This window comes from Dasypus novemcinctus, chromosome 6, assembly GCF_030445035.2.
Source record: "Dasypus novemcinctus isolate mDasNov1 chromosome 6, mDasNov1.1.hap2, whole genome shotgun sequence".
NCBI lineage: Eukaryota > Metazoa > Chordata > Mammalia > Cingulata > Dasypodidae > Dasypus > Dasypus novemcinctus.
This window is the reverse complement of record NC_080678.1, coordinates 55,748,995-55,771,937: the sequence shown is the minus strand read 5'-3', so window position 1 is coordinate 55,771,937 and position 22,943 is coordinate 55,748,995. Positions and strand designations below refer to the sequence as shown.

Here is a 22,943-nt window from a genome sequence, read left to right as displayed (position 1 = left end):
AAATCTTGAGAATGGGGTGGGCATGGATGTCTTTGGGATAACTGGGTAAAGAATTATAGCTTTATTATTTGGATAATTTAATTTGGTTGAGTCATCAATATCCTCACATGATACCCTCCCATTTGTCTTAATTAACAATTTTCTTACTGACGTTAGAGGGGAAGCAGTGGGGGAAGATTGGGTTTCCCAAGTAGAAAGTTAGATATGGCAGCTGGGGTGAGAATGGTGGTTGGTGTCAGGTGATTGGAAACTGGAATGAGAGAACTGAATATAGGTCCATCTCCTTGTAGTTGGATATTCTGGGACTAACACTTCAGTGAGTAATGACAAAGATGAGACCAGGCAGCATGACATAAATAAGGGAAACTACTAAGGCTTAGGGACCATCAATTTGACTAACGCATCTCTCACCCTCTTACAAAAGGATATTAGCATTTTCATTTAAATTACTTGACATTCAAACTGCTCTTTATACAGTTCATCAAAGTAGGGGCCCTGCAGCATCTTTAATACTTTTCTTATTAATGAACCTGTAAGGCCCCTTAAGACAGGGGTTCTTAACAAGGGGTCCATAAGCTTGAATTGAAATTCAAAAAACATTGTTCTTGTGGGGTTGTGTTGGTGATATATTTACTAAATAATACACAGTATCTTGTGGGCTTAGTAAGGGGTCCATGGTTTTCACCTGACTGGCAAAGGAGGCCGTGGAACAAAAAAAAGTTTAGAACTCCTGCCTTAGGAGGTAGATCATGTGCTCAGTAACTAATCATTGACAATGATTATCACTCTGTGATAACACCTAGAGAAAACAGCCTGACACCCAGAAACTCCAGACATCAGAGGTTCAAATTAAGTCCAGTCTGAGTGTTATGAAGGATACAGTAACAAGCTGTGGGGGCTGTCCACTCAAGAACTTGCTTGTTAACCTGTGGGTCTGTTTTGTTTGTTTTTAATTGTAACTTTTCATCTAACTTTGTCTTTTCCCCTTGTAGTTATGATGAGATGGCTAGGTTTGACCTTCCTGCAGTGATAAACTTTATTTTGCAGAAAACAGGCCAAGAAAAGATTTATTATATTGGCTATTCACAAGGCACCACCACAGGTAGGTTCCAAGGCTCACAGGTTTGTATACTTAGAAGAAATGTGAGCATATGACACAAAGCTACAGCTGTGCCCATCTCCTCCTGTTCTTATCCTCTTCATCGACTCCAAAGGCCATGAAGCAAGAGGGTCTGAATGGAGGGAGTTTTCTGGTATGGTGGGAAGAGGAAGGGCTTTGGAGTCAGGCAGATGTGGATTCAAATAATAGCTCTGCTACTTGTTAGGTATATATCCTTGAGCAGATTATTTTACTTCCTTGGTCTCAGTTTCCTCACCTATAAATAGGGATATTCATCTTCCCCCTTAGAGGTGTTTGGGGTATTCAATATGATGGAGTCTAAGCTCTGCGAAGGCAGGGACTTTGTCTAAGACACAGTTTCTGGCACATAGCATGCACTCAACATGTATAGTTGAAAGATTGAATGAAGCCCTGAGTTCAGTGTTTTATTGCTACCTCCAGGATTATTGGGGATTATTATGTCAAAATCCTTCAAACTATAGAAATAGATGACCTATGAAACCCACTGTCATACTTAAAGCATGTGAATTCAGGGCAATAGTGGTCAAATGGGCCAGCTTTTAGTTAACCAAAGTATACCTGCTGTTTCCTTACTTTAGCAGCAGACCCTGGGGTCAGTCTTAAACCATTTGGTTTCTGAGACCTCAGAAGGCTATGGATACTGATTTGCCAGGCAATCTGATAACTGCAAACATTCACAATGATCATTACTTGTTATCAGTGAGCCCTTTTCCTGACTTAATCTCCTAGCAATGGAGCAGCAACTTTACCTCTAACTTTAATTCCTCAGGACTAGTCTCTGTCCTCAAGTAAGTGACATAAAGTACTTGCTCTGAGAAATTTCAAGAGAAAAAGAAGCCACCACTGAAATGGGAAGTCCAATGTGCTTTTAAGTCCAGTGTTTTGCAACAAAGCCTCTTAGATCACTTAAATCAAATCACCTCAATCTCAACTGCGAGTTACTCAGCTTTAGCATTTGTTTTAGTTTGCCAAAGGGCTGCTGATGCAAAGTACCAGAAACGTGTTGACTTTTATATGCGGTATTTATTTGGGGTAAAAGCTTAGAATTCCAAGTCCATGGAAAGTCCAACTCAAGGCACTCTAAGTGGTGTTTTCTCACCCAAGTCAGCTGCCATTTGTTGAAGCAGTTGGCAGGTGATCTCTGCCTGGTCTTTGCCTTCCCCTCCGGGCTGTACTGTCTCCTGGAGCTCAGCTGAGGGCAACCACAAGCTATCCGGCAAACGGCTCATTTCTCCCTGGGGCCTCAGCTGCTTGAGCCTCTCCTTTCTGTCACATGGCAGGATTAAACATTGCAGAGTTCTCTTTTCCAGTGTGTCTCTGTTTTATAGGACCCAGCAAGAGGGCGGAGACTCAATCCAATTTACACCTCACTGATGTAGTCCAATTGAAAATGTTGTTCATATCCACAAGAGTGGACAAGCCCACATAATCTTTCTCCTTTTGGGATTCATAAAATAATTGCAAAATGCCACAGCATCCTAAAGAAGGATTCTAGACTTGTGGCAAACCTGGTTGGCAAAGACTAAACTATATGGCCTGGAGCTCCTGGCGACTGACTCCTTTTAATCAGATACCACATGTAGTTTAGCACACAGGATTAACCAAACTACAAAGTAGGGTAAATTAGTAGAATAATGAGCTACTTTTTGTTTCATTCTCTCCCTTGCATAAATTACAGTGCCACTGTATTTGTCTACTGAGGAAGATATGACTCATAGGGATGTCTTAGGCACTAATTGTGCCACAGAGTCTCTTTTTCTATAGAATTCCAAACAATTGTTTATGATCCTTACTCATTTCCATGACATTATGTCAAAGAATCAAATAGTGAATCAAAAGTTCTAGAACTGTTAGAACTCAAGAGTACAAGTTCAGTTGACTCAATTTAACTTTTACATTGTTTCTTTGTTTTTCAATAACATTAACTGTTAATTAGCTTTCTCCATGTGCTTTTTAGAAAGATTGTGGTGTTCTGTCTACTTCTACTCCAGTATCTAGAGGACTTAAAAATTTTTTTTCTCTGCATTCCAAGCTTTTCAGATGGACATGAACCAAAGGTGGTAATGATGGGACTAAATGCTACTTCAAGGGGGCAGAGGAGGGCAAAGAAGCATAGGATTTTTCCAAAAGTGAACCATGGAGCTGTTAATGTGAGAATTTAAAGGTGTTTTGCATAAGGAGAAGTATTGCTGGGAGAAGTTATGTAGAGTTCTCAGATCTTGACATCTGCAGGGAGTTCTAATATGAGATATAATTAATTTTCACACCAGTCCAACTGAGCACAAGGGGGAGGGCAAGAAGAGATAACAGTATACTTGGTGCTTGCCTTGGCGTGTGGCTGATCAGATGGAGTAAAAGTAGAAAAGAGTAATTCTTCCTTAATACTTGTTCACCTTCTGGGAATTATACAGAAGTTATGTGATTCTAGTTTTTCTCTGCCCATGTTCCCCCAACTGCAAATATCAATCTCTACAGAGAGAGCACAGGCTCTTTTGAAATAGACCAGTAGTACTTCAAATACAATGGCAATGCCCTGAGCTTAGGGAACTGCCTTTTCTCCCAAAGTCTCCATAGAGATTCCCCCTGTACAGTGGTAATTCAGAAATTCATCCCCCTATTTTACAGATAAAAAAACTGAGGCTTAGACGGATTTAACTAGGGTCTCATACCAAGTATATGGCAGAAATAAGAATTGGAGAGAGTGCATTAGACATCTTATCATTAGATTATGTTACGATTTGGGTTCCAGAAAAGTTAAGGATCAAGAAAAGACATCAAAATCTCTACTATTCTCAATGTCCATTATGTAACCAAACATATTTGTTATTAATTAAAAGGCAACTTCTCTGATTATTAATTTCTTTCTCTATAAAATGGAGATTATAAAAATACTCCAAGAGTCTAAGAATTGAGGTAAGAACCGAGGAACTCCCCAGCAAAGTGTCTAACAAATAGTTATATCTCAGTATACATATTTTCTCAAGTCAATATTATTGGATTTAATAATTTAATTTGTTAATTCAGTGACAACCACTACCTGATGGCAGATATGCTTGGCAACATAGGGAAATACAGAGGTGCTCTTTCTGTATTTGGGAGCAGAGAATTATGTTTTTCCCCTTCAAAGAATTTATAATTTCCTAGGAGAGTTAAGATACAATCACCCATAATTACTAAACTCTCTTAAAATGGAATAAATATTTATGGCCCCTTCTAGGATATCCAATATACATGCTGATCTATTTCTCCTCTCACAGGCTTTATTGCATTTTCCACCATGCCTGAGCTGGCTCAGAAAATCAAAATGTATTTTGCTCTAGCACCCATTGCTACTATTAAACATGCAAAAAGCCCTGGGACCAAATTTTTGTGGCTACCGGATATGATGATCAAGGTATGTGACTCAAGTATTTCTTGGTCTACCCAAAAGAGGCTACCAGTTTGCTAAAATATATTCTTTTGATATTTGAGCCATTTTTTTCTCTTCCCATAACATAGTGACTATATTTTTACTTCATATTTTTACAGGGATTGTTTGGCAAAAAAGAATTTCTGTACCAGACCAGATTTCTCAAACACTTTGTTATTTACCTTTGTGGCCAGGTGATAATGGATCAAATTTGTAGCAATATCATGTTACTTATGGGTGGATTTAACACGAACAATCTGAATATGGTAAGTGGAGCCTAGTAAATTCTCAGATTCCCAAAGCAAAGCTAGGAGTTATTAGTCTCCCTCAATCAGGGACGTTAGTGCCACTGAAGACTTAGAGAAACAATGTACTCCCAGTAATTCAGTTCCTACAAGTCATAATGATATCAGGGAACTCCTTCAGTATGGGCTGAGGCAAGGTAAACATAAGGGCATTGCAAGACATTAACTTCAGACTTAATTAACCCCTGCAAGAGCTCTAAGAGAGAGGTATTACCAATATCTGCACTTTTCTGATCAGTATTCTGTAGTTTAGTGTGATAAAGTAATTTCCCCAAGTTCACCCAAAAACTAAATGGCAGTGTCAGGATTTGGATACAGGGGCCCAATTAAGGCTCTCACTTACTCTAGTGAAATTTTAAAAAAGTAGCCAGATCTCTACTGAGACATTACTCTCAGATGAAAAATAGAGGAATAATATTTAGTAACATTTTTATGTGCATGTATATATTAATGTTTCATAGATAATTGCTGATAATTTAACAATGTTCCCATTTCTTAGTCTGACATCCTGGGGTCTTGGACTTGACAAGGTGCACAACTTGTGAGTTTTTCCATGCCCCACAAACCACTCATGCTTTGTTACAGAGCCGAGCAAATGTGTATGTTGCCCATACTCCTGCCGGAACATCTGTGCAAAATATTCTACACTGGAGTCAGGTAAGTATGTTGAATTGACAGTCTTTGCTAAGGGTTGTTGCACATTTTTTCTGGAATAATCAAAGGATAACTTCTTGACAGCTCAGGGGTCATTCCACATTTATTCCAAAATAAAATGCAGCTCTGCTAATACTGTTTCAATTGTGACTTTCATCTAAGACATTGAAACTTTTCAGGAGATGAAGGAAAGCTCAGTATTGGCCCATTGACATCTTTAGTGGATCTTAAAAGTGTGGATTAAGATGTCCACATAATACCTTTATCTGAATCCAGCCATTAAAAGATGAGGCCGGAGAAGACCTTGTTCCCACACTCTCTTTTCAGCTCCTCCAGCAGCATGGTCAAGCAGTAACCAAAAATGCTTTCAAGGCATTTGAAGTACCCAGAGAGGCTTTCACAGCAATCATCTGTGCTGCAAACATTGCTCATAAACACAGGAATGAGAGATTACCCATCTAGGGAAGGTGTGGTTGATTTAAAGTAAAGAAATTCAAATGTGATTAAAGGACATTGAAACATCACATGTGAATCGTAATCATTCTTTTGCACCAACCCCAATATTGTTCATTATAGATGATACTGTAGAGTGGTCCCAACTGGCTGTTGAAAGAGAATGGATATAAGGACAGAGAGCTAGAGCATAACTACACTTAAATTCTTATCGCCTAAAAATATTCAATTTTTAAAAGAAAATTAGCGGGGAGGGCTCTTAACCCAAGCAGAAAGTTTTAAGACTAGTGATGAGGAAATCTATAAATCATAAATAGTGGTCCCATCTGTTCCAAGAATTTAGAATCTGGTCAAATTCTTCCTCGAAGGCCACTGCTATATTTTAAGGTGTGTGTGTATGTTATTTTATAACCAAAACCAAGAAATTCTGAATTGGATTAAGCTTTTGCTGCCATCTTCCAGGACCATCACATCACAACTCCAGGGGGTGCTTTCCCATTGTAGCCTACAGAGTTGTGCAGAATACCCATCCACATAGACTGCAATGGGATGCCCTGCTGGGAGTTGTATAATGTGGGGTCAAGTATTTCTGTAAACCATTTTTCTTCCTGAAAGGGCCTCAGACTTGCCCTTGGGCTTTCCTGAAGATTATCTCTGCCTTCCCCACAACTGCACATTTTCTCAAAGGCTCCTCTACCCCAGCCCAGTACTATATTTAAATGCCATATACATTTTTCTGTTTCCTTTTAGGTATTGAATTCCGGGGAACTCCAAGCATTTGACTGGGGGAGTGAGACCAAAAATCTGGAGAAAGGCAATAAGGTAAAACAATTTTAAAATAACATCTGTTGAAAACATATCCTTTTTTTAAAAGTGCTTTCTTTAATTATTTTTTTAAAGAAGATTTAGATTATATAAATGTTACATAAAAAATATAAGGGATTCCCATATGCCCCACTCCCTCCCCCTCCCACATTTTCCCACATCAACAACATCTTTCATTAGTGTGGTACATTGTTACAATTGCTGAACACATATTGAAGCATTGCTACTAACTATGGATTACAGTTTACATTATAGAGTACACTCTGTCCTGCACAATTTTGTAAATTATGACAAAATATACATGGCCTGTATCCATTACTGCAATGTCATGCAGGACAACTCCAATGTCCCAAAAATGTCCCCATATTACACCTATTCTTCCCTCTCTCATCCCTCAGAAATTCTGTTGGCTACTGACTTTATATCAATGATAAGAGTTAAATCTATAGTAGAATAATAAGTCTACTTTACCCCAATGTTCATTCCCCAATCTCGAGGATTTGGGGATGGTAATGCTCTCTCTGCTTCTAATTGAGAGGGAGCTTAGATCCCATGTAACAGATGGATGGAACTATCTTGCTTGCAGTTACAGATACTCTCAGTTCTTTGGGATGGGTGTCGTCCATCATCATCTCCTTGTTAGTTGTCCTGGGTGAGTCCAATGAACAAGACAGTATGTGTTGCAACTCTGCTAAAATTCAGGCTCAACTGGCACATGCATGGATAAAAGATTAAAGTCTCTGTGACATACATTTTATCAAGTATAGTTCTAATTATAGGTGCAAGTAAAAGATGCAGAAAAGCCAGGTGCAGAGAACCTATAAATGAGTCTAATTCTGTTACACTGGGGTGCATAAATTCCAAAGTAAGGCCCACTGACAGAGTACCAATTCCTGAGCTGTCTGCCCTGCTTATAGTATCTGGATATCTCTAGAGCCCTCAGGAGCCCCACTATTTGAGGTATTGTTTGCTGTAGCAGTCAATGAGATCCTGCTGAGACTTGCATAGGTATAACCTCTGGAAGGACTCCCCAACTCATTTTGAAGTCTCTTAGCCATAAAAACTCATTAGTTTTTACCATATTCCCCCCTTTTGGTCAAGATCTCTTTCCAGATGCTTTGCTTGTTGGTGCTTGGTAATAATCCCTTGGTGCCAGGGAGGCTCATCCCCAGGAGTCATGTCCCATGGCAGGAGGCAGTAATGCATTTTGGTTTAGAGAGAAGCCACATTTGAGCAATAAGGAGGCTATCAGCAGGTAACTCTTAGGGAGTATACAATACTACCCTAAGTTTCAATTTCACAACAAAGTTTCATAAGTACAACCATCAATATCAAAGCCCTGGCACAATGGTCTGTCTTCCTTCACTAGACACTGCCCTTGTACTTGGGGGATTCTTGCTGTCCTATTAGAGAATGTAACAGAACTCTCTAAGATGGGAATTCAATATTCTTTCTGTTATTGTGTGGATCTCTACCCACCAAGACAATGCCCATGAACACTTGAACATATTCAAAAACATATCTTTTTTGATATGTGTGAGAGGGAAGTAGTAGTGGCAGTTCATTCTAGCTAGAAGGATAAAATACAAGAATTCAAGCAGAAAGTGATAGTTCAGGTTTATACCATTGGAAAATGGGAAAGTTCACAGCTTAGCCCAGGGACCTCACTAGTCCTGTACTAAAGAAGGAGACTTATTTTTGGCTACCTCTGTAAACCAGGCACTGGGCTTTTCAGGAGCAAGATGAAGCAATTTAAGTAAAGGGAAGAGTGTAATCTGTGTTGGACACTAGAAGGACCCTTTTAGGCTTAAAAAGGGAATGAGGATGGCCAGAGGATGTGTGTTTCTTAGTACAGTAAAAAGAGAATTTAATGGAAATGGAGATTATTGCTTTTAACCTGCCTTTGAATTATAAGCGTCCATGTTAGTAAGCAGGCCAATTCGATTTTTCAGTCCTCAGTTTTTCCATCTTAAAAGTAAAAATTATTGGACTAAGCAATCCCTAAGGATTTTCCCAAGTCACACTTTTTAATGAGTGTCACTGCTAGTAAAAAAATGAAAAAAAAATCATGTTATTACATTATCCAAGAAAAGATGTAGTCAAAGCTATGGAATAAAATTAAAAATAAAAGTTGTGGAGAATCAAGAGGATAAAGATGCTCTTTGGAGTATAAAATCTTCATTTAAGATGATTGGTTTGCATGGGTGTGAATGTAAACAAATATTGACCATACGTACAGAAAGCTGGAGGGAGCAGAGTGGACATAACCTAATCCATCAAGGGTCTTAAATCATACTTAACACCCATCTGCCAATATCAGTCTGCATATAAAAGGATGGCAAATTGGACTGACAGGAAAGTGTCCCCGGACAACAAACTCTTGGTCACAGGTATCAGCTACCTTTTTTTAGATTCTTCATTGTCTCCTCAAATATGTGTCTGGAGAAAGCATTCCATTGCCAAGATATTTTTTACTATTTTCATTTATCAACATTTAAAGTACTGATTTCTAGAGATGGTAACAAGTGCAGAGCAGGCACTAGAAAATCATTAAGGAAAAGGCAGAAAAATAAAACGTATAAAAAGATGTTATAAAATCACAGAACCTTCGAGCTAGACATGACATTTAGTTCAATCTTTCACCTCTAAGGTGAGGAAAAAATATTACTGTCTCCATATTCCCACTTTATGTATCTAATTTAGGGTATAACTCCAACATTCTAGGGAGCCACAGAGAGGAACAAGGGCCTCAGAGACCGAAGCCGAGGCGCCGTCGGGAATCTGCTAAGAAATGGGCCTCCCCGTTTCTGTGGAAAGTTCTGGGTGTTGATTGACTCTGATCTGGTAGTACTGCTAGAATTAGGGAAGTTCCCAGGAATTAGGAATTTAGGCATCCTTCTTTGGGTGACAGGAAGTGGAAGCAGAGATCCTATTTTTACCTCCCTTCCAGTGCCATAGGCTGATGTTGATTTCCCATATTTTGGGGGAGGAGGTCAAGCCAGGCCTCCCTCAAGGGCTTCCTGTGATCAGTCTCTGAAAATCCAGAGTCCTTTCTGGTAGGTTCCATTCTTCTGATTTTCTCTGTAGTATATCTCTAACTCTTGCCACATGAAACATTTGCGAAATGATGTTTTAAAAGAAGGACATTACTTTATTACAGAAAATTTACACGCAAAGCATTTATTAAAAAGGATAAGAACTAAACATTATTCAATGCCAAAAGTGCTAAGTCATTTATGTTTTCTCACTTAACCTAGTAAGTTATTAAAGTGTTATCCTCATTCCACAGATGAAGTAACTGAGGTTCAATGACGTTAAGTAGGACATAGAATAGAAAGTAACCCCATTCTGTCTGGCTCTAAAACCCATGCTCCTTCTACCACAACACTTGGAGTATTTATTATGTCTATTTCAAGATAAATTATGAATATACTTGGAGCTTAAAAACTATTCCTTTTCTCTAGCCAACTCCTATAAGGTACAAAGTTAGAGATATGACCGTCCCTACAGCAATGTGGACTGGAGGTGAGGACTGGCTTTCCAGTCCAGAAGATGTAGAAACACTGCTCTCTGAAGTGACCAACCTCATCTACTATAAGAACATTCCCGAATGGGCTCACGTGGATTTCATCTGGGGTTTGGATGCTCCTCTCCGTGTGTACAATGAAATCATACATCTGATGAAGCAGGAGGATACCAATGTTACTCAGGGAACTTGTGAGGCCAGGTTGTTAAGCATCTGATACTGACCAGTTCTAGGAACAACCTCATGGAAGATGTGGCCGGGGTGCATAAATGAATTTTAAGGATATCCGTAATTAGAAACCTAACATATCAGTAGAAGGAAAGTAGAGATGGGAGGGAAGAGATAACATAACATATACATTCTTTGAGATTTCCTGCATTTGGTAATAAGACTGACATTTAAATTTTTCTCAGTTAATTAAACTACTCATTAGGTAAAAATACATTGCTTGTGCTATTATATATTCTACCATCTTGAAGGGAAAGTTTTGCCTGACAGCCAGAAGTTATCTCGACATTCTCTATGTCTTTCAGGGAAACCTTCTTTAAAACAGTTAATTTTTTTCTATAAGCCATATTTTTGGAGCAAAGTGAAATGACAAATTGGATAGATATTGAGGTTTTGAGTCACTGGATTGCTGACTTTGACAAAACCTAGACATTTTTACCTTACTGCTATAGAGACATAGCACCACCTCAGAAAGCCGGGCTGCTTCTTTAAAAAAAAAAAAAAAGAAGTACAGTGTAGAATGAAATATATTTTTAGCATCCTCAGAATAGGCCAAAGTTTTATAGTTGGGTCTCAGGGAAGATAATGTAACTCAAATTTCCAGCAAATGCATTATGTATTACATAAAACATGCATGTGCATTTCAGTATTTAGAATCTACTCTAAGCGTGCTTGAGAGTTCACAGCCTATAGCTGGGAGACCTAATGGGTAGAAAGTTTTGGCCCAGTTTTCTGCCTCCAAAAATTAAGAGCTTGTCATAAGCATAATGAAATAAACTTATGTATTTTATCCTTTGATCTTGTCAAAGTTACTGTCAGACAATCACCCCAATTTGTTCACAAATCTAGATTTATTTCTTTAGAAAAATTGTTCAAAGTTTACACAGTTTCAAAGATGACAGTCATAAACTACATGAGTAATAGCACAATTGTGCAAAGTCTACTCTGAAATCAGATCAAATATATTCAAGTTTGTGCCGCAGGTATACTGTTGAAGGTGTACTGGTGCATAAAGTTCACCTGTTTTTTTCCTTCTCCAGAGTCACCTGGTAACTCAGTCCAATCCTACTGGATCTTCATTTATTAAGAGAACTTTAATGGCTTCAGAATCAATCTCTACACATTCTTTCTCTCACAGAACATATGCCTTAAGGCCATAATCATAGTTCAATAAATATTCCTGGATTTGATTTTTAGACTTTGTTTTATTCAAGGATGGTGAATTTTCCATTCTTAGAATATGTTTGTCATCACACATAGTGTGGCTTAGTCTGTGTCCCTAGCTATGGGTCACTCAGGCTTGATTGGCAAAATTCAGTGATGTTTTTTAAAATGTATTCCTACTCTGTCTCATTCATGAAGGAAGTGAGACAGATAATATATGTTGTTCTCACTTAATAGTATATTCCAGATACCACCTCATTATATAACTATTTCTAATAAAGAAACCCTTTACCCAAATAATTTACAATATTTTAAAAATTGTATCAATAAAAATAAACAAGACTGGCAAATCTAGGAGCTGCCTTGTATTATCAAGAGAATCATAAATATCTTTTTGAACAAACATTTTGATAGTTATACTGTCATGTTCAAAACCAAGATGGCTTTTACTTGTAAACTGATAGGAAATTGCCTAGTGGTGGCTGGTAACCTGGTTCTCTAGAAAAAAAGAAAAAAGCCCTGACTTGTAGCATTTGCCACTTTCTGTGGAATAAACACTCCCGCTACTGTCTTTGTTGAGGTTATCTCCTCAAAGGAATATTTACATGTAAACCTCTAAACCCACATACGTTGATTTTTCCTCTCAATACTGAAAGGTTCACTAAGGGAAGAGTTTCTCTCTTAGGTATTGAAGTAGGCAGAACACTGTCCCGGGTAACTCTGATCCTTTTCTTTAGGAAAGACTGAGTTTGAAACTTCATATCTTCAGGCTGAAGTAGAGTCTCCACTAGAGGGATAGTGGCCATGGTGAACTCCTCAGAGCAAAAACCATTATAAATGGAAAACTCTCCAAAAACAATACTCAAGGCAATCATCATTCTCTCTATAAAATGTGAGTAGCCCACACTCCAATAGTCCAAGATGGAAATAGGATCCAAGTCCTTCAACTTTGTCTACTTCTCCACCTGTGAGGCCACAAGGATTATGATACTTTCCTTAGCATTAATTCAATCTGGGAAAATTTTAATCTCTGTGCAATATCCAATGAACTCTCACCATTCTGAGGAGAAAAAAAAAATACAGTTATTTATTTACAACAGAGTCACATAACAGTTTAGACTCATTAACTCTTAAGCTTGACAAGGGATTTAAATATCATTCAGTTCTAACAGGAATAAGTTAATTTATTTCCTTAATGAGGAAGAGTAAGTCTACTATTACTAACATCAGAGAGAAGTAATTTACTTCAATAAAAGACCTAGGTTAGGCAATCCAATGTCCACAGAGAAAAGGTGGCATTGGAGTGGGAAAAGTGGACATGGTGGCTAATGGATATGGGGAATGGCAGGAAGAGACGATATGTGGAGGTGTCTTAGGGACTTGGAGCTGCCCTGGATGGTGCTTCAGGGGCAATCACCAGACATTATAAATCCTCACAGGGCCCACTGGATGGAATGGGGGAGAGTATGGGCCATGATGTGGACCACTGACCATGAGGTGCAGAGGTGCCCAAAGATGTACTTGCCAAATGCAATGGATATGTCATGATGATGGGAAGGAGTGTTGCTGGGGGGGGGGGGGGGGGGAGTGGTGGGGTAGGGGTGGTGGGGTTTAAGGGGTCCTCATATATTTTTTTGTAATGTAATATTTTTACAAAATCAATTAAAAAAATAAAAATAATAAAAAAATAAAAAGACCTAGGTTAGGAGCTTATGCTGCTAGAGGACTTTAAGACCATGGTCCACTGCTCCTTACCTTATTTTTTATTGTGGGGTCTGCATGGGCTTCAAGGAGCAGAGGGATGATGGCCTGGTTTTTCATTTTGCAGGCATAATGTAGTGCAGTACAGCCATACTGAAACACAAAGGACCAATACGGCGGCTCATCAATTGGGCTCTCCAGATGGCAACATATGGCTTCTTTAGCAATTTTCACATTTTGTAGTGTGCAACTAAGCAAGTCTGAAAACTATCTATGGGCAACTATATTTCTTATATAGAAAACAAGTTTTCCTCTCTGCCAAATTGTGTGCATTCATGTCCTGTGAGCCATCAGTGTCTTCTTTACTCATTTTCTTTTCTGGACTAAAAAATATACCCTATATAAAAAGCTGATGTCAAAAACATACACACACAAAAGTAAAATACATAAAGACAAATAAATAAAATAAAAACAAAACAAAACAAAAAGCTGATGCTAATTCACCCAAGATTTCTTTTTAGAATTCAGCTTGCCTAAGTAATCGCTACCTTGATCATATTACCAGTTTTTCTCTTGAGGAATCTCCACGTGGGCCTTTTACAAATATGATCCTCTGTGGTTCCTGATCAAAATCCCTATACTACATAGTTATAGCACACCTACAAGATCAGCATAGTTCTATGTAGGAGTTTCCCAACTTGGTTTAATTACAGCTTTTAGCTTTCGTTATAAAATAGTGGTTACATCATGTTGACAATTTAAAACACTAACTAGAAATCAAAAGTTTAGGGCTGGATCATTTGTGTCCAATACTTGGCCTTTCAAATACAGCCGAGCAATCGTGGTTTTGGTAAGTGAAGAAATAATATCCTTAACCATCAAGACTAACAATAAACTGGGTCTTGTTCCCTGGAAACTCTTCTAGGATCATAGGAGGTAATGCTGCAATAACTTATTTTAATTAAGTAATGGCATGATGAATACAAGATCTGGCAATGAAGTCTTCCGTGTGATAGTCTAATTCTCTAAAAACACAAAACAACTACACTATTATAACCAGAAAATGACTTTTTAATATTCAGATAATTTTTAGAGAAAGTTTTGTGGAAAGAGCATGTGCGTGTTTAAGTGTGTGCTTATGTTCATGGAAGTGTGTGCACAGGGTGTCACATCTCTGTCCAGAGGTAGAGTTTAATAGAAAATTATCCTACAGAAATTTGGGTCAAGGTACCTGTTTTAAACCCTTTGAATAGTAAATCTTCCTGTCCAAGTAACACAGAAAGCAGTTCTATGTAGAACACCTTCAACAAATCTTTTACTTAATCTTTAATAATCATTTATTTTATACATTTCAAAGGTATTTAAAGAAATGATGGCACATAGTAATAAAGTTTGTTGAAATTAATCCAAAAATTCCTTTGGAAATAAGAGGAAAACAAATAGCTCATAAACTTTCTTTCATGCATGTTGCACATACATACACGCACAGAAAACTGCCCACATTTTAATAAATGACACCAATATGACCAAAGCCAAATTGATATAAATAATTAACAGAAACAGGGATGGGGACGTTTTCTCTATCACGCAACTACGGTAACATATATGCATACACACACATAAAATAAGCCAGGCATTACCAACTGGATGTTATTTTCTTAGTCAAATTTTCAACTCATCTATTTTTTTCAAAAATTCTGGAAACCCAGAATTTTATTCAATAAATAAAAGCAAACAGAAGATACATATAAATCACCTTTTTTTTTTTAGGGGGTAGCTGGGATTGAACCAGGACCTCATGCATGGGAAGTAGGTGCTCAACCATTGACCTACATCCACTCTCCCAAATCAGCTTTTAATCCACTGTGATCATTTGAGAGAAGGATGAGTGCAAAGGCCCAGGGTTAAAAGATGAAAACAAAACCTTATACTTGTGGACAGTAAGAACTTAGCTGATGCTGATCCTGTTATCTATTCATATCACCATCATTTGGATTTTCTGTGACCTTTGACCTTATATTTTTTTAGTTTACAGATGGGAACTTCTTACTAGTGGGTTGGGATCTGGCTGCACTAGCAGCTGTTACTATTAATTGAGTAATTACTATAAGCCAGGCCCTCTGCTAACTGCTTTATATGAATCAGCCCTGTAAGGTAAGTACTATAAACAGTCCCACTTTGCAGATGAGGAAACTGAGATTCAGATAAGTTCATAATGCTCCAAAATTTACATAGGTAAAAAACGGCAAGCCTAGATTTGCACACAGGCTTTCTGACTCCAGCTTCTTAACTATTCCGAATGGTATTTCTTAACTTCCTGCTAAAATTAAAGCCAGTTCTTTTTATTTTAATTTATTTTTATTCACACACCATACAGTCCATCCAAAGAATACAACCAATGGCTCTCAGTATAATCACAGAGTTGTGCATTCATCACCCCAATCAGTTTTAGAACATTTTCATTGCTTCAAAAAGAAAAACCTCATACACTTTTTAATTCCCTACTATTGCCATTTAGCATTGGTGAGGTAACCTTTGTTACAACTGATGAAAGAATATTAAAATATTATTGTTAACTCTATTCCATAGTTTGTATTTGGCATATTTTTCCTATTTACCACCTTATTAATAACAGCTTGTAATGATGATGTACATTTGTTCTAATTAATGTAAGAACATTCTAATATTTGTATTAACCACGTTCATCATCCATAAGGTTCACTGTGTTATACAGCCCATGTTTCACCCTCTAGCTTCCCTTCTAGTGACATACATGACCCTAAACTTCACCTTTCAACCACAGTCACACAATTAAACATTGTTAATTACATTCATGATAATGTGCTACCATTACCTCTATCAATTTCCAAACATTTATAATCAACCTTATTAAAACTTCTGCACAAATTAAGAAAGTCAGTTCTTTTAAAAATATTATATAATCAATAAAGATTTCATTCCCATGAGTTTCCAGGATATAGATACCCTCAAGTTTGGTTAACTGGTGATAAAAAAAAAAAAAAAATTAAAAAGATAAATAAATGTAAAAGTGCCTAGGAAAAGAAAGCAAGCAATTCAGAGATGGTAGTTACATCTGCTACCTACAAATACTATTTTGAATATTATTTCAAAATGGCTAAAAATACAAACTTACAGAGTCTGTAGCATTAACGTCAACGCCAGCATCAAGTAGCATTCGTACAAGGTTCTCATTCTGCTTCGTCTTGGATACCTATTACAGATGGCAAGTACAAGGCAGGCTTGTTTAAAAATTCTCTCCATCTTTTGTCTGAAACCACTTTAACCAATAGGCTCCATTTTCATCACAACCCCCAGCATTCCTAAGCTTACATGCCTCTTTCTTAAAATTGCCCCCACCTCATCACGCCACCCCCTAGCATAGATTCGTTAATTCTGTGATTCTCAAGGTGTGGCCCTAGAGTAGCAGCGGCGGCGGCAGCAGCACCCGGGCAGGGTCTCAGGTCCCACACCAGTTGTCCAGTCCCACTGAGCATGCTGTCCAGTGACATTTTCCCCTTCCTGGCTCAAAACCCTTCAATATATTTCCAGAGCTCTGAGGACAAAAGGTAAACTCTGAATGTGTTTCAGCCTCCACTTACCTCTCCAGCCCCCTCTCTCACTCTATTCTCGCCTTGCTCTGGCTTCACTGGCCTCTTTTAGTTTTTTCAGTCTCACCAGACCCCCTCCTGTCTGAGGATGGTGGCACAGGATGTTCCCTCTGCCTTGAAGCCTCCGCCCTCTCTTCTTGGCCTGGTAAAGTCATCTTTAGAGCTCAGCCTACACCTCTCCTCCTGCAGGAAGTGTTCTCAGATCTTCTCCTTCCCAACACCCTCTAACTCTCATGAGGACAAACACTCTACCTGTTTTTCTCATCATTGTATCCTTAGCAGTAGCAATGTCAGGCACATAGTAGGTCCATAATAAATATTTGCTAAATAATTGAAGGAATGAATGAAATGAACAAGCTTCCTCAGCAATCCACTGGTCCTTCCCAGTCCCCCAGGATGTGACTCTGCCAGATGGAGTCTTCCCTCAACATTCTGTTGCTGGAGGAAGCACAGTTCTCTCTGCTCATGTGGCCATAGCTCTGGAATTCAGGCCCTTTGTCATGGAGGAAGCTCCATCCAGCAGTCTTTCCTGTGCTTCCCCTGTGTGAGCTTCCAAACTGTCTCTCCCTTCCTATTCTTCTCTGAAGTAACTGAATCCTCTCCAGGCTCACCATAATTTTCTCTTATGTTGCTTGTCCTTGAGGCATCATAAATTTATACTTTAAGGCCCATGAATGGATAGGGTACCTGTGAATAGAGCTGTTCATCACGGTTAGCATTTTTGCCTAGGCCTCCAACTTCTAAACATTAGACCAGCTTAGAAAGCAGTCATGTGTGTCAAGAATCTAAATGGGCCTTCCTAAATTGTGATTTTTTTTTTGTTCAGTATCTCTAAATAAGCAGGTTGTATGTTTATCGGTGAATTATAGTCTCTCTCATAAATCCAAGCATCAATATCAGCATTAGCGTATTTTATGACAGTTCCCCAAATTCTGCAGCACATTTAAATAACATCTCCAACTGGCAGGCTTTGTTCTGGAGCTTGTGTGAACAGGATAACTGGTGTCCATGGTCTATTAGTTACAGGGGAGGGAGCTTGGTTGTTTAATTTTAGTGAATTATGCAGCTCTCAAAGACAGAACTGGTCACAAGGGGAACCAGAAGAAAAAAGTGGATGTGTCAGTACAAGCTGTCAGCCTGTTGGAAATAAATAAATAAATAACTGTAGTTCATCTTCTACTCTCAGTATGGCTACCTTAGTACACAAATCACATCTATCTTTTACCAAGAAAATTCCTATTTTACTCAAGCATGAATAAATCCACTAAGGTGAAAGATGGGTTTGACAATCTCTACAAATATATTCTGTGTTTGTCAGATTCTTGATGCAAATCTCTCAGGATCTATTCTTTCCCTCATAACCAGAGGGAGTCCTTAAAAATCTCAGAAACCTAAGTATATCGGCATAAACTCCTCAAAAAAGGAGGAAATAGTAGTAGGAAGGGGCATTTTTTTCCTTAATATTCAAGATCTTTACATTTTCTTCAGTTGACTCACCAAGATTAGATATTTTTACTATTGATTATTTTCACTATCTTCTTGCTTGATTTCAATCCTAGCAAAGCATGTATGTTGGGAATGTCATTTTTAGAGTACAAACTAAGGGCTTATTTCTTTTTTTTTTTTTTTTTTGCATCTCACTGGCCAATCAGAACTTGACGAGACATGCCAGTGATGACCCACATGTTTGCTTTCACAAATGTTGCACTCACCATGAGGAAATACCCAATCAGCAGAACAGGCATTAAGAGGATAATGAGGAGGTAATCAAAGAAGGTAAATCTTTTCCTCACAGCATAATGCAAGCAGGTTCTCTCTTTCTAAAAATAAAAAGGGATTTTCTATTAATAGAACATTTCATTTAGTATTTTCATATCACCATATTAGAAAGTCTAGTTTGTGAATTGTATTTTTATGGTACCCAAGAGATTTTCACAGGCACCTTTTTCTGTGGGGCAGGGCAATTGATAATCTCAGAATTCTATTGGCTGGAAGATTGAACACAAACCAGTCTAAACAAAAAGGCAGGAAAGAGCCACAACAAGAGAGAAGAGGTGAAATGTACATTTTACAAATCATCAAAAGGTAGCTTGTGATACTTGTTTTAGTTTTTGCAAAAATAAAAAATAAAAAAAATACCCAGAGATATAAACACCGTACTGAATTTAGTGGTAAAAGCTATAGTTATTCCTTAACCATCTATGGTCTATAGATAATCCATTTTGTTATTTGTTCCTAGGAAAATCTTAACCACATGACATGTTTTCCATGTTCGTATGTGCACACTGGCAGTGTTATAAGGATGCAAATAACTTAATTTAATTCTTAAATATGTGAATATTTATCAGGTGATACACCAAAGCTTCTAGGGATTGTGGGGGATGTGAAGCTTAGGGGCTTGAAATCAAACAAAGGGGGCAGAAGCATACACGCAGTATAATAAAGTCAACCAATTGAATCAATGTGGGGAGATTGAGAAAGAAAGAGGTTCATTTCCATTTGGGTGGGAGACACTGTTCTTAAATAAGAGCACTTCTTGTTTTTCTAAATACCAAAGAATACATGTTCCCTATAAAGAACATGAAAACCAGACAAAAGTATAGAAATAGACTTCAAAATCATCCATTATCAAACAGCCAGAAGGTAATTGTTGACATTTTGGTCTGGTCTCTTTAAATGCACATAGGTGGAATTTTCAAATGTAGGATCATATTGTATATGCAAAATCATATCTTGCTTTTCTGTCACTTAATATGTAGAATATGTGCATTCTAAAAGAGTACCTAAACATTTAAAAAATAGAAAATACAAACCAAAAACTCCTCTGGTAAAATCGCTATTAATCTAGAATTTATCTGCTGAAGTTCTTTCAATGATTTTTATGATACCAGGTGGCCACAGCTGCTGGATCCAGCTTCTACTCTGCTACAGAGATAAAAGTGCCTTCCCAGCCCAAGCCTCATGTTGTCAAACATCTCCCTTCCTCAGAGTCTTAGTTCGTACATCCCTCAAAAAGAGGATCTGAACCATCCCACAGACATCTGTCTTCTGGCACCTCACTACAACTCTGCACACCTGGTTCCTCAGCTGTGTTCTGGGGACACCCTGTCATACTCTATTAAGTTGCGTATCTGTTAGATTCAGCACAGACATGACTTGTGTATTTTTACAAGGCAGTCCAGTAGTGATCAATTTCTGATAATACGTTATGACTCCAAATTAACTGGTATTTAAACTGAACTGGAAGGGGCAAGTGGAGTCCTACAGGCCTTTTCTCTCAGTAAATGCACATGAGTAGGTATAGGATATTCATGATTATTGCAAATACAGTTTTTAATTTTGAGCCAGGCTAATTTAAATGTTGCCTTTACTATGATGCAGACACTAGATAGATTCCAGAAGGGTAGTCACAGCAACACAAACATGTTCTGCTCTCCCTTGGCCCTGAAGGCTCCAATGCAGCTAATATTGTGCTTTTAAATACACACTTTATGCCTTTCTGTATGACTTCAAGTAACCTGTTTGGAGAGGTTGCTTGTTCTTGGCAAATTTCTTGATAGTGGGGTATTTGGACAATTTTAGATAGCCCACTTTTCCTTAACATTTTCAAGTGAGGATGGAAAACAGAAAAACAGACAGGAAATAAACCCACCTGTTTGTAGCTAAGGAAGGATAGTCTGCCATGTTTCCCTGCTGCAGTTCCCTTGCTAGCAGCCTACAGGTCCGTGGTCATTACCAAGGGCACACATTTAGGGGACAATCAGGTGAAGTGAGTTTGCTGTAGCAGATATCAGAAGGCACATCTAATGGCATTCCCAACTGCAACACACCTAATTGTTCACCTTAACGGAATATTTTAGGTGAATTTTAAACATGCCAAATTAATTGTTGAATTCAGTTTTCCAGTGAGGTATTTGCAGGCTTCTGTGAAGCTTTTAAAAATACAGGTTGCCAAATCCTTTGCAAACCTGCTACAGCAAACTGTCTGGGGATTGTGTATTGACCTGTAGATTCAATAATATTGCTTCAGTTGATTACAATGTTCAGCCAGCATTGAAAATCGAGACTTTTATTACTAATGAGATTAAATTTATGGCTTTTCTATTCTTTTGGTTATTTGAAGGGAGATATCCTATTTATATCAGACAATGAAGAAGATAATTTAAAATATCCTATTGATTGTTTTTAAAGCATTAAACAAATTAATGTAGTTTATGGTTATTTGCATTGTTAACTAGCAGAAATAAAAGATTTGATTATATATTCTGTTCAATAATGTTGCCTAAAGTGTGATCCATGAATGCCTAAATTAGAGCCAATAAAGGCACTTGCTGAAAATGCAACTTCTCCAGATGGTTCTGAAGCACACTAAGGACTGAAAACACTGCTTCGGAGCCGTTCACACTTCATAAAACTCAGGTGCCAATGGCAGAAAACCTGGAGTCCTTTTTTTTTTTTAACACTCTGGGGTTCTCCTAGAGCCTCTTTAAAAACAATTATCCCTTGCCCCTTTCAAACTATTCCTGTCTTAATAAGATGGGAACAGGGTATCTCACCTAAAGTCAAGTTGTCTAGAACATCTCACAAAAAGAGAGTGAAGAAGGTTCAAATTTGTAGGCCATGATGTGGACCAATGACCATGAGGTGCAGAGATGCCCAGAGATGTACTTACCAAATGCAATGGATGTGTCATGATGATGGGAGTGAGTGTTGCTGGGGGGGGAGGGGTGGAATGGGACGTCATATATTTTTTAATGTTATATTTTTACAAAATCAATAAAAAAATTAAAAAATTAAAAAAAAAAAGAAAAGAAAAGATTCTTGAACTGCCATTCTCTGGAAGCCTGCTTGGTCCTATTCCTTAAAAGCCCTTCTGCTTCCCGGACCACCATGGGAATTATGAGATCACCCCAAGCCTTGTTTTGTTTCTTCAGCTAGGCCAAATGGCCTAGCCTCTGGGAGCCCATGTCATATTACCAACAATTTCACCAGATCTTCGCTAGCATCCCTTTCAGCCCTGATACTCTAGATATTGCTGCATTCCTTCATTGTACAAGCAAAGCATCTGACTAACCATTTCTTTTCTGACATAGGAGGTAAAAATCGAGCTAATGAAATAGCACCACGAGGTCAATATTTCTTTTCCAGGAAATCTTTCCCTCCACTCTGTAGCAGTGAGGAGGAGAAAGACAAGAAAGTCAGAAACCCTACCCTGCTAAAGGAGCGAGCCATTCTCTTTCTCTTTAGAAGTACAAGGACGTAACTGACCATGAAATATGTCTGCTGATTTAACTGTTAAATACTGCTTTTTAGCCTAATAAAATACCCTCCATGTGTGTCAGTCTCTCTAAAGTATGTATTTATATATATAGCAACTACACATAGAGTAGCTATTGGGAGCTACAGGTAATGAGAGTCACTTCCATTGATGAGAAGAGAAAGGAACTACCATGATCAACTACTCCCTCCACTCGTGGGCCAGGACCTCACCTGGTTTTTGAGATTCACATCAGCATTTCTTCTTAAAAGGAAGGAAATGATTCTCAGGTGCCCTCGTCTGGAGGCACAGATCAGGGGGGTGTCTCCATTAAAGGCATCATGAATGTTGACATAGTCGTTGTCTTCCTTCACCCACTGCCACACTTGGCCAAGGTCATTCTGATAGGCTGCCTGGCAGATGGGCTGAGTAGAGAAAAACAAAGGCAGGTTTTGAAATATGTGCATAATTAAACCACTGGAAAAAATCACTACCCAATAACTTAAAATGTACGCATTTCCAAAATATAGCATAATACTCTGTAGGTCAGACTTTTGTCTCAGTTATGCCTAACCTTGAGTCTAATGCAAACATAGATCATGAGGGCCAGGAGCCTCTTAAGCTTTCCTAAATTTCTAGGCACACAGAAAG

General features: G+C 38.2%; 2 protein-coding genes across 2 annotated transcripts in view; one reads left to right on the top strand and one right to left on the bottom strand.

The window, feature by feature from the left end:
• Positions 1-10,755, top strand: part of LIPM (lipase family member M) — a 41,035-nt gene extending 30,280 nt beyond the window's left edge. The window contains exons 5-10 of the mRNA XM_058298836.2: positions 993-1,102; positions 4,399-4,535; positions 4,670-4,816; positions 5,441-5,512; positions 6,713-6,784; positions 10,252-10,755. Of these exons, the coding sequence (XP_058154819.1) occupies positions 993-1,102; positions 4,399-4,535; positions 4,670-4,816; positions 5,441-5,512; positions 6,713-6,784; positions 10,252-10,530 (817 nt within the window). The 3' untranslated portion in view covers positions 10,531-10,755. The remainder of the gene's footprint in view (positions 1-992; positions 1,103-4,398; positions 4,536-4,669; positions 4,817-5,440; positions 5,513-6,712; positions 6,785-10,251) is intronic.
• The window catches only part of ANKRD22 (ankyrin repeat domain 22), a 34,181-nt gene continuing 18,059 nt past the window's right edge, over positions 6,822-22,943 (bottom strand). The window contains exons 2-6 of the mRNA XM_058298837.2: positions 22,526-22,717; positions 18,748-18,855; positions 16,561-16,638; positions 13,461-13,559; positions 6,822-12,765 (exon numbers count right to left, since the gene is read on the bottom strand). Of these exons, the coding sequence (XP_058154820.1) occupies positions 12,688-12,765; positions 13,461-13,559; positions 16,561-16,638; positions 18,748-18,855; positions 22,526-22,717 (555 nt within the window). The 3' untranslated portion in view covers positions 6,822-12,687. The remainder of the gene's footprint in view (positions 12,766-13,460; positions 13,560-16,560; positions 16,639-18,747; positions 18,856-22,525; positions 22,718-22,943) is intronic.